The sequence below is a fragment of the Mobula hypostoma genome, chromosome 3 (assembly GCF_963921235.1).
Source record: "Mobula hypostoma chromosome 3, sMobHyp1.1, whole genome shotgun sequence".
In the NCBI taxonomy this organism is placed as follows: Eukaryota; Metazoa; Chordata; class Chondrichthyes; order Myliobatiformes; family Myliobatidae; genus Mobula; species Mobula hypostoma.
Window position 1 is genome coordinate 221,768,161 of NC_086099.1, and position 12,539 is coordinate 221,780,699.

The 12,539-nt window shown below is 43.6% G+C and overlaps 1 protein-coding gene across 1 annotated transcript in view; it reads right to left on the bottom strand.

Annotated features, from left to right (window-relative positions):
* dlec1 (DLEC1 cilia and flagella associated protein) overlaps positions 1-12,539 on the bottom strand; it is a 202,899-nt gene that overhangs the window by 19,421 nt on the left and 170,939 nt on the right. The window contains exons 35-37 of the mRNA XM_063042432.1: positions 11,145-11,239; positions 5,820-5,910; positions 1,890-2,084 (exon numbers count right to left, since the gene is read on the bottom strand). Of these exons, the coding sequence (XP_062898502.1) occupies positions 1,890-2,084; positions 5,820-5,910; positions 11,145-11,239 (381 nt within the window). The remainder of the gene's footprint in view (positions 1-1,889; positions 2,085-5,819; positions 5,911-11,144; positions 11,240-12,539) is intronic.

Consider the following 12,539-nt stretch of genomic DNA (forward strand, 5'->3'; position numbering starts at 1 on the left):
GTATTCAGAAATGCTTTCAACCTTTGACTTGTTCCTTTTGTAAAGTCTAAGTCTGTCAGCTATTGCTAGCGGTGTAGGGCTCAAGTGATTTTTTAAAAATTGTAACAATTTCATCGAATATCTTGCTTGCTGGCTTTTCAGGGTTTACTAGGTTGTGTAAGAGAGTGTACGTCCTTGCACCCATTAAGCTAAGAAGCGTAAGGGCTTTCTTTTGCTTCTCCACGTTGTTCGTATTACAATACAGTTCCACCCTCTCGATATATGACTCCCAGCCTCATTAATACTATGAAATTCATCAACTTTTCCGACTGAAGCCATTGCCACGTTATTTTCACTTTAAATTCAGCATGTCTTTCACTGTTAATCACGGGCTTTCTTGTGTTGTTTAACACTTGCTGTTTCGTCACATAACTGTCGGTGCGGTTCATGATATTCAGGTTCATACTCATCGCCAATTTGTTGTGCCTTTGCAACTACATATCAATTAAATAAAAGTACGCACACGGGAGACAGCTTTAACTGGTGTAGTCACATAGCCGCAAGAGAGGGTGGGAGTTAACAATGCACATGTGCAGACTACAGATCTAAACTTAGTGCTGGAAGGGATGTCATTGCTCTAAAGGAAATAGATCCATACATTACACTCTCTCCATAACTCATTCCTGCAATATCCTCGTAAATCTCCTCTGCACGCTTCCCAGATTAACGGCATCTTTGCTGCAGCAGGGTAACCAAAACTGAACACAATATTCAAAATGTAGCCTTACCAATGTCTTGTACAACTGCAACACGTCATCCCAACTTCTCTACTCAGTACCCTGACTGATGAAGGCCAGTTTGCCTAAATCCTTCTCAATTTGAAATGCAACCACTGCCAAATGAACGACACACAGAAAGAAGCTAATATAAGCTCAGGCCATCCAAAGCACTTTGCAACTGGATCCTAGGCTGGAGTTCTGTACCACTATGGCTTTGAGGTTCACTGCCACACTGAACAACGTTTTCAGTCCCTCACAGTGCACATATTCCAGGAGCTAAAGCGCTGGGACACTACAAATTCACAGTAATAAGAAGACTAGACCACCCAGACTTCTTCATCTGCTGTGTGTTGGCCACCCATTTACACTATTCCTGCACTACTCCCAGTTTTAAAATTCTCCCCACATTCTCATCTGCCCCGTCAGATTCTCCACTCTAGGGGCCATTCACAGCAGCCAATTGATTCACTCATCTTTGGGATGAGGGCGGAGACCAGAGTACCGGCGGGGAGGGGAGCGGAGGGGACTGACCATGTGCTCACAGGGAGAATATGCAAATTCCACACCTTATTAGGATTGAACCTAGTTCTCCACTGTGTCATCTTGCCATCTTCTGTATATGTTTAAAATGTCAGTTTCTAATAACTGTAAAATTGGTTCTAACATTCTGTTCTCTTCATTGTTCAAACATTAACTTATCTTCCCTTCAGTATATTGATACAAGTTATCTGAAGAGAGGAGATAGTGGTCCATTTTAAACAGGGGTAGCACGGTAGCATAACAGTTAGTGTAATACAGGTACACTACCAGGATCTGGTTCAATTTTTGCCACGTGGATTTCCCCCAGGTGCTCTGGTTTCTTCCCATTTTCCAAAGACTTACGGGTTTCGGGTTAGTAAGCTGTGGGCATGCTCTGTTGGTGCCGGAAGCATGGTGCCACGTGCGGGCTGCCCCAGCACATCTTCAGTGTTGGTCTTGGATGCAAACCAGAAGCGTTTCTTTCGTTGGCATCACCATCACAGGGAAACCAAACCAAAGCATGTCTGCAATGTAGAGCCCGGCTTAGAGAGATGTTTATACCTGGTGCTTGCTCCCATTTCGAAGACAGCGCATTGTACATATGGGACTTACGTGCATGTGCTGCTGTGGGTGTAACACCAGAAACTTAGTGTTCTCCTCCCGGTCACTGCTTGAAGATTTTAGGGTATTTTTGGGGTCCACGTCCAAGACACAGAAGGGTCTTTGCAACAAAAAGTGGAAGCACAGGGGGGTCTCCATGGGGTTTGTCAGCTTCAAGCCGCGTGTCCTCAGGACCTCTCGCTGTATCTGGGTAGACACATTTACTTTGTTACTGTGTGCTCCACAGTGACCCCTACAGGACAATACAAGCACAGTGCCAGGTTTGATGGTGACTAAGGGACTGAGATTACATGGGGTTACAGACTGCAGGTATCAAAGGCAAAGAACCAGCAGAAAAATTGGGAACACATCTTTACAAAACACAATGTTAGCATGAGGATGTTCCCAGGACTTGAGAACTTGAGTTGCAGGGAATGGTTAAATATGTTAGGACTTTATTCCCTGGAGCATAGGAAAATGAGGGAAGATTTGATAGAAGTATATAAACTTATGAGGGGTATAGATAGGGTGAACAAAACCAGGCTTTTTCTGCTGAAGTTGGGTGAGGCTAGAACTGTGAGGTCATGGGTAGGAAATGAAAGATGAAATATTTAACGGGACCTGAAGAGAACTTCTTCCCTCAGAGAGTGATGAGAGTGTGGAACGAACTGCCAGCGGAAGTGGTGGATGAGGGGTTTAATTTCAACGTTTAAGAGAAGTTTAGATAGGTACATAGATGGTCTTTTGTGTACCTATAGGCCAACTGAACCAATGGTAGATCAACTTCTGATGAGACCCTAGTTATTTGGGCAAGGTACATGAGGAGCTCTTCCAACAGGGGAGTGTACACCAGAAAAGACCAGGGTCTTTTGGAAAGGTAGAAAGAAAAGTAGGAAGAACTTCAAGGAGAAGTATTTCATGGCAAATGGTCTGAGTCTGGGGGACACGGGAGAAGTGAGCTATAGATGGAGGCTAGAAACATGGACAAAGATTTCAAATCTGACCAAGAATGCAATGATAGATCAGCAAGCTTGGATCAGGAGGAGAACACGGGACAGAGTGCATTAGCAGCAGAGCCTGAATATATGAATATGGTGGTAGAGGCCAATACATTTTGGACTTTTACATAGGAACATGGAAACATAGAAAGCCTACAGCACAATACAGGCCCTTCGGCCCACAAAGCTGTGCCGAACATGTCCTTACCTTAGAACTACTTAGGCTAACCCATGGCCCTCTATTTTTCTGAGCTCCATGAATCCATTCAGGAGTCTCTTAAAAGACCCTATCGTTTCCGTCTCCACCGCCGCCGCCGGCAGTCCATTCCACACACTCACCACTCTCTGTGTAAAAAACTTACCCCTGACATCTCCTCCGTACCTACTTCCAAGCACCATAAAACTATGCCATCTCGTGCTAGCCATTTCAGCCCTGTGAAAAAGCCTCTGGCTATCCACACGATTGATGCCTCTCATTATCTTGTATACCTCTATCAGGTCACCTCTCACTCTCTGCTGCTCCAAGGAAAAAAGGCTAAGTTCACTCAACCTATTCTCATAAGGCATGCTCCCCAATCCAGGAAACATCCTTGTAAATCTCCTCTGCACCCTTTCTATGGTTTCCACATCCTTTCCTGTAGTGAGGCGACCAGAACTGAGCACAGTACTCCAAGTGGGGTCTGACCAGGGTCCTATATAGCTGCAACATTACCTCTCGGTTCTTAAACTCAATCCCACGATTGATGAAGACCAGTGCACCGTATGCCTTCTTAACCATAGAGTCAACCTGCGCAGCAGCTTTGAATGTCCTATGGACTCATACCCTCATATCCCAAGATCCCTCTGATCCTGCACACTGCCAAGCGTCTTACCATTAATGCTATATTCTGCCATCATATTTGACCTACCAAAATGAACCACCTCACACTTATCTGGGTTGAACTCCATCTGTCACTTCTCAGCCCAGTTTTGCATCCTATCAATATCCTGCTGTAACCTCTAACAGCCCTCCACACTATCCACAACACCTCCAACCTTTGTGATTTTTATAAATGACCTGGATGAGGAAGTGGAGGGATGGGTTAGTAAGTTTGCTGATGACACAAAGAATAGTGGTCCCAGAACAGATCCCTGAGGCACACCACTGGTCACCGGCCTCCAGGCAGAATATGACCCGTCTGCAACCACTCCAAGGAAGTCTACAACCTTGGAAGTCTACAACCACTCCTTCTGTGGGCAAGACAGTTCTGGATCCACAAAGCAATGTCCCTTGGATCCCATGCCTCCTTACTTTCTCAATAAGCCTTGCATGGGGTACCGTATCAAATGCCTTGCTGAAATCCATACACACTACATCTACTGCTCTACCTTCATCAATGTGTTTAGTCACATCCTCAAAAAATTCAATCAGGCTCGTAAGGCACAACCTGTCTCTGACAAAGCCATGCTGACTATTCCTAATCATATTATGCCTCTCCAAATGTTCATAAATCCTGCCTCTCAGGATCTTCTCCATCAACTTACCAACCACTGAAGTAAGACTCACTGGTCTGTAATTTACTGGGCTATCTCTACTCCCTTTTTTGAATAAGGGAACCACATCCACAACCCTAAGAGACATTTAGATAGGCACATAAATGTGAGAAAAATGGAAGGATATGGACTTTATGAAAGCAGAGGGATTAGTTTAGTTGGCTATTTGATTACTAATTTAATTGGTCTGGCACAAGCAACATTGTGGGCCAGAAGGTCTGTTACTCGGCTGTACTGTTCTATGTTCTGTAAAACGGAAGGAACACAAGCTCTGCTGTAATTGAGTTACTGCTTTGGGATCTGAGCTAAGGTGAGGACATGATCCAAGGTCTTATGCATCAGTAGATTCTGCAGATGCTGGAAATCCAGAGCAACACAGACAAAATGTTGGAGGAACTCAGCAACTATGTAAGGGAATAAGCAGACAATATTTTGATCTAAGACTTTTTATTAGGACTGGAAAGGAAAGCAGAATAAGAAGCTGGGAGGTGAGGAAGGAGTACAAGCTGGTAGGTGGCAGGTGAGGGGAAGAAGTGAGAAGATGGAAAGGGTGAAGGGTTGAAGAAGGAGGAATCTGATAGCAGAGGAGAGTGGTTGCCTTACTCATAATCAATGGCTTGTTGCTGACTGGGAAGTGCATGAGGAACTTTTTATGATAACACAACTGACCTTAGCTGTGATTTGAAGGTTAAAACGGGCTGCTGCTGTGTAAACTCAAAGGTCAGGTCCAGTTTATTGTCATATGAACAAGTATGGTGAAATAGAGTTACAACAGAAAAATTGCTTACAGCAGTGTCACAGGCATGTAGGTTCTGGTGTACAAAACAGTGAAGAAATAAAAAACTAATGAAGCAACACAATAGTGCAAATTAAAGCGTAATTAGAAACAAGTCCCTGGTCCGTAGTTTTCCATTGTTGAAGTAGAGTTAGAGTTGGGGTGGTCAGTCCAGGAGCCTGATCGCTGAAGGGAAGCAGCTGTTCTTGAACCTGGTGGTGTGGGACTTCAGGCTTCTATACCACCTGCCCAATGGTAGCTGAGGGAAGATGGTTGGTGCGGATGGTGAAGATTGTTGATGATAAAGGTAGCAGAAGTTCTCTGTCCTACCACGGAACAGGAGCTCAACAAGGAATGAATGCCTCTGCGTCAAGGGAGAGGAGAATATTTAAACCCAGGTTTAATTTTTACTGTTGTCTGTAAGGAGATTGTATGTTCTCTCTGTAATTGTGTGAGTTTCCTCCGGGTGCTCTTATTCCAAAGACATATGGGTTAACAGGTTAATTGGTCACATGAGTGTAATTGGACAGCATGGCCTCATTTGGGCAGAAGAGCATGTTACTGTGCTGTATAAAATAAATAAAATAAGAGAAAACTTGACCCAAAATCTTAAGTTATTGTTGGACATCTCCTCACCTTTCCATTCAGACCATCAGGAATCAAATCACTTGCTGCCGCATAAAACATAAGGTTATCGTCATCATCGTCATCAATCTCCACCGTTAGCCTGGGCAGAAAATGTTCATGAGCACAAGAAATGTCCTTGAGTTTTCTGCAATAATTTCTCAGTTCATTGAACATAGAGTAATACAGCACAGGAAATGGTCCTTTAGCCCACAATGTCTGCATCGAACACAGTGTTGAATTAAACTAAATCATTTCTGCCTCTGATATACAAGTTCTTTCATTTCCAGCATGTCCGTGGGTCTATTTAACAGCCTCTTAATTGTCACTGTTGTACCTGCATCCATTACCACCCCTCACCCACAACTCTCTGTGCAAAAAAAGCTTGCCCCATCATCCCCTTTAAAATTTTATCCTGAATTCTTCCAACATTTTGTGCTTGTTGCTCCTCACCTTAAATGCATGTTTTCTGATATTGACATTTCTATCATGGGAAAAAGACTCTATCTATTCTTCTCATAATGTTTTTTGTCAGGTTCTATAACTCTACAAGTCACCCCACTCTTCCTGTCTGTCAGTATTTCTCAGCTTTCGGGTACTCCTCCGCCCCAGGTACAATTTCTTGCTGTATCTCTACTGATAAAGGGACCCTTTTCTTTATAGCATCTGCAGAGTTTATTCTCCAACATTAAGTCATGGTGTCACAGCACAGCACAGAAACAGGCCCTTCAGCCCATCTAGTCCATGCCAAACTGTTATTCCCACACTTGGACCATAGCCCTCCGTACCCCTCCCATCCATGGACCTATTCAAACTTCTCTCAAATGTTGCAATCAAACCCACAGCCACCAGTTCTGCTGGCAGTCAAAGACAAATTGCAGCACAGTGATTATATGAAGTTGGCTCACCATTGCGAGGAAGGGATTTAGTGAATGTCAGACATGAGTTCATTGGAAAAATGCAGATACTGAAGTGGGGAGACACATAGACCATAAAACATAGAAATCTACAGCACATTACAGGCCCTTTGGCCCACAATATTGTGCCGACCATGTAACCTACTCTAGAAACTGCCTAGAATTTCCCTAGTGCATAGCCCTCTATTTTTCTAAGCTCCATGTACCTATCCAAGAGTCTCTTAAAAGACCCTATTGTATCCATCTCTACCACCATCGTTGGCATTGCATTCCACACACTGACCACTCTCTGTGGGAAAAACTTACCCCTGACATCCCCGTCTGTACCTACTTCCAAGCACCTTAAAACTATGCCCCCTCTGCCATTTCAGCCCTGGGAAAAAGCCTCTGGTTATCCACATGATCAATGCCTCTCATCATCTTATACAACTATATCTGGTCACCTCTCCCCCTCCGTCACTCCAAGAAGAAAAGACCAAGTTCACTTAACCTATTCTCATAAGGCATACTCCCCAATCCAGGCAACATCCTTGTAAATCTTTTCTGCACTCTCTCTATATAGTACCCACATCCTTCCTGTAGTGAGGTGTCCAGAACTGAAAACAACACTTCAAGTGGGGTCTAACCAAGGTCTTATATAGCTGGAACATTAACTCACAGCTCTTCAACTCAGTCCCATGGTTGATGAATGCTAACACACCATACACCTTCTTAACAACACAGTCAACCTGTGCAGCAGCTTTGAGTGTCCTATTGACACTGACCCCAGGATCTCTCAGATTCTCCACGCTACCAACAATCATACCATTAATACCATATTCTGCTCTCTCTAAAGTTAATAGGGGAAAGGTTCCATGTGGACTACACAGATCCTTGGCCTGACTGAATTTATTGATCTCAAAAGGGCATGGAGGTAGAAAATATACTTCGGTTTTACATAGAACATTGAATGGTACTATAGAGTACATGCCTGTTCCAAGATCAATCTAACCATTCCCTTCTGCATACACTTCCATTTTTCTATCACCCATGTGCCTATCTAAGAGTTGCTTAAATGTCCCTAATGCATCTGTCTCTAACACCACCCCTGGCAGAGTGTTCACTCTGAACATAAAAACATATGAAATAGGAGCAGGAGTCGGCCATCTGGCCCATCGAGCCTGCTCCACCATTCAATAAGATCATGGCTGATCTGGCCATGGACTCATCTCCACCAACCCGCCTTTTCCCCATAACCCTTAATTCCCCTACTATGTAAAAATCTATCCAGCCTTGTCTTAAGTATATTTACTGAGGTAACCTCCACTGCTTTATTGGGCAGAGAATTCCACAGATTCACCACTCTCTGGGAAAAGCAGTTCCTCCTCATCTTCGTCCTAAATCTAGTCCCCTGAATCTTGAGGTTATGTCCCCAAGTTCTAGCCTCACCTACCAGTGGAAACAACTTACCTGCCTCTATCTTATCTACCCCTTTCGGAATTTTATATGTTTCTATAAGCTCTCCTGTCATTTTTCTGAATTCCAGCAAGTACAGTCCCAGGCGACTCAATTTCCCCTCATAGTCTAACCCCCTCATCTCTGGAATCAACCTGGTGAACCTCCTCTGCACTGCCTCCAGAACCAGAATATTCTTCCTCAAATACAGAGACCAGAACTGCACTCAGTACTCCAGGTGCGGCCTCACCAGTACCCCGTATAGTTGCATCATAACCTCCCTATCTTAAATTCAATCCCTCTAGCAATGAAGGCCAACATCCCAATCGCCTTCGCAGGCTGCATCTGCACACCAGCCTTTTGTGATTCATGTACACGTACTCCCAAGTCCCTCTGCACAGAAGCATGCTGCAATATTTTACCATTTAAATAATAATCTCCCCTTTCATTTTTCCTTCCAAAGTGGATGATTTCGCATTTACCAACATTGTACTCTATCTGCCAGACCCTTGCCCAGTCACATAACCTATCTATAACTTGCAGTGGACACTTATAACTGATTTTAACTGACATGTGGCTGTTGTGTTTCACTATTTATTGTTATGTTTATTATTTAGTGTTGCGTTTGTCATGTTATGATTGCACTACTCCTGAGAAATGCGTCTCATTCTGCCCTGCAGAGCTGATGTACGGTTAGAATGACAATAAAGTTTTTTGAATCTTGAATCTTTGAATCTTGAATATCTCTCTGCAGACTCTGCGTATCTTCTGCACAATTTGTTTTTCCTCTCAATTTAGTATCATCAGCAAACTTAGTTACACTACACTCGGTCCCCTCTTCCAGATCGTTAGCGTATATCGTGAACAGTTGCAGGGCCAACACTGATCCCTGTGATTACCAACCGGAGTAACACACATGTGTTCCAATTTATTAGTTAACCAATCCTCTATTCATACTAATACATCACCCCCAACTCTATGCATCCTTATCTTATGGATAAGTCTTTTATATGGCACCTTATCGAATGCCTTCTGGAAATCCACCTGTTCCCCTCTGTCCACTGCACTCATTATATCCTCAAAGAACTCCAGTAAGTTTGTCAAACAGGACCTGCCTTTGCAGAATCCATGCCTCTTCTGCCTGATGGATCTCCGGGTTTAAAAAAAACTTACCTCTGACATCCCCTCTATACTTTCCTCCAAAAACCTTAAAATTATGCCCCTTTGTATTAGACATTTTATTGTTTTATTTTGGTATAAGATAGTGTTGTAGATTGCAGTTGCCTTCTGTGTCCTTGAGGGGAAAACAGAAGATTTGGCAGGGTTACACTAACTGCACTTTACACTAACCTGTGATCTTAGCTGTGTGAGAAATGGGATAAGAAATGAGCTCTGGTGTGAAACAGAGCCGGTATCAGCCATGATGCCAATCTAAATGAATCCCTTCTGCCTACACATGGCGCGCATCCCACCATTCCCTGCCTGTTCACGTGCCTATTGGTGTAGACATGGTGGCCGGAGGGTCCGTTCCTGTGCTGTAGTTTGCTCTTGTATCTTCACCCATCACTTCCTCTGGCAGCACACTCCACCAGCTAATACTCTGTGTTGGAACAAAACTTGCTACGTAAGTCTTTACACTTCCCCCTTTTTACTTAAGCTATGCTCCCTTGTATTTGGGGAGAAGACTCCACACTCAGTGGTGCTTCCTGTACCTAATAAGTGGCCACTGAGTGTGTGTCCATGGTCTTCAGCTGCTGTAGCCCGTCCACTTCCAGGTTCAACATGCTGTGCTCTTCTGCACACCACGGTTGTGACAGTGAGTTATTGTCACCTTCCTGTCAGCTTGAAGCAGTCTGGCCATTCTCCTCTGACCTCTCTCATTAACAAGGCATTTTCATCCACAAAAGTGCTACTCATTGGATGTTTTTTGTTTCTCAAACCATTCTCTATAAACTCTAGAGACTGTTGTGTGTGAAAATCCCAGGAAATCAGCAGTTCCTGAGGTACTCAAACCACTCCATCTGGCACCAACAATCATTCCATGGTCAAAGTCACTTAGATCACATTTCTTCCCTATTTTGATGTTTGGTCTGAACAACAACTGAACCTCTTGACCATATCTGCATGTTTTTATGCACTGAGTTGCTGCCACATGATTGTCTGATTAGATATTTACATTAAGGAGCAGGTGTACAGGTATACCTAATGAAGTGGTCACTGAGTTTATGTATCCATTCTATGCATCTCATTAATTTATAAACTGCTATCAGAATGCCCCTCAGCCTCCAACCCTCCAAGCCTGGACAAACTCTCCTAGTTATTACTTCTAATCCTTCTGCAGTTAATATTCCCATCCAAGATGATTACATAGAAGACTCCTACTACTTTACAAATACCTCTGGAGAGGAAAAAGTGATGAATGATAGATTGAGGAAGATAGGTCATAAGATGAGACCATAAAGTACAGAAGCAGAACTAGGCCATTCAGCCCATCGAGTCAGTTCTGACATTCAATTGCGGCTGATTTTTTTTCAACTCCATTCTCCTGCCTTTTCCCAAACCTCTCTCATACCTTTTAACCCGTTAACCAAATACCTATCAATCTCTGCTTTTTAAGCACCCGATGATTTGGCCTCCACAGCCCTCTTGGCAATGAATTCTATAGGTCTCCACCCTCTGGCTGATGAAATTCTTCCTCATCTCAACTTTCAAGGTATGTGTCTTTATTCTGAGGCTGTATGCTTCGATTTTAATCACTCTTACTCGATGGGTCAAATGGCCTAATTGTATTCCTGTGTGTTATGGAAACACCCTGTCCACTCTATCCAGACCTGTAGCATTCAGTAAATGGATGAAATCTTTCTCTGAAACACTTCCTGAGAAACAATGCCATCTGTCCCCTTAGCTTTCACATACTGAATAGTACATAGAGACCCCACCCCTCCAAAGGAAAGAAAGCTGGGAAATGCCAGAACGTTGTACTCACATTGCAGCCCTAACAGTTGCAGCAAAGTCTATCCGCAAAGGCTCTGTCTTATATCCTTGGTCTCGTTTTACCTTCCCAGGTACACCAAATGCCACCTGTAAAAATGCCAACAAGCCAGATTAAAGTTTATTTATTACATATACATGAAAACATACAGCCGTATGCAAAAGTCTTAGGCACATATATATAGCTAAGGGGCCCAAGACTTCTACACAGTACTGCATTTGTCAATGTGGAGACGTGGAGTGGAAAGCAAGTTTGTAAATCTGGCAGGAGCAAACGATGTTGGGAATGGTGAGGATGGAGCACCACAGGAGGACTGTGGGACAAATGGCAGAGGAGTGCCAGGGGTGGAGGTTGGCGTGGGTGCAGACACACCCAGTCCTGAGACACCAGGCAAGGTCATTGGCTTCCAAACAATTGGTTTATTGATCATTACAGAATGTCTCTCTGGTGCTTCCTACTCTTCCCCCTCCCACCCTTTTCACAACCATGATTGTCCTTTCCCACTTTCAGTCCACAAAAAAGACCCATTTCAGAATCAGGTTTATTGTCACTCACATATGTCATAGAGAATTACAGAGAAGTACAGCACTGAAACGGGTCTTTTGGCCCATCTTGTCCATGCCAAAATCATTTAAACTGCCTACTCCCATCTATCCACCAGGACCATAGCCCTCCACACCCCTACTATCCATGTACCCATCCAAACTTCTCTTAAACATTGAAATCGAGCTTGCGTGCACCACTTGTGCTGGCAGCTTATTCTACACCCTCATGACCCTCCAAGTGAAGAAGTTTCCCCTCATGTTCCCCCTAAACTTTTCACCTTTCACCCTTAGCCCTTGATCTCTGGTTGTAGTCTCACCTAACCTCAGTGGAAAAAACCTTTGCATATACCCTATCTATACCCCAAATAATTTTGTGGACAATTATCAAATCCCCCTTCAGTCTTCTGCTTTCTAAAGTCCTAACCTATTCAGTCTTTCCTTATAACTCAGGTCCTTCAGACTCGGCTACATCCTTGCGAATTTTCTCCGTACTCTTTCAACCTTGTTTACATCTTTCCTGGAGGTAGGTGACCAAAACTGCATACAATACAATACTCAAAATTAGACCTCACCAATGCCTTATACAACTTCAACATACAATACCATCTCCGGTACTCAGTGCATAGATTTAAAAAGGCCAGTATGCCAAAAGCTTTCTTTGTGACCATATCTACCTCTGATGCTTGGTTATCTTCTCCAGATAACCAAGAAGTACATTTGAAAAAGTCAAAGAAACAAAACTTGAGGATACCAGAATCCCCTGCCTCCAACCCGCAGAAAAAACAGCAACACTACAATTGCCGAGCCCCTCCCCATAGAAAAAATAGCAATACAATCGCCGACC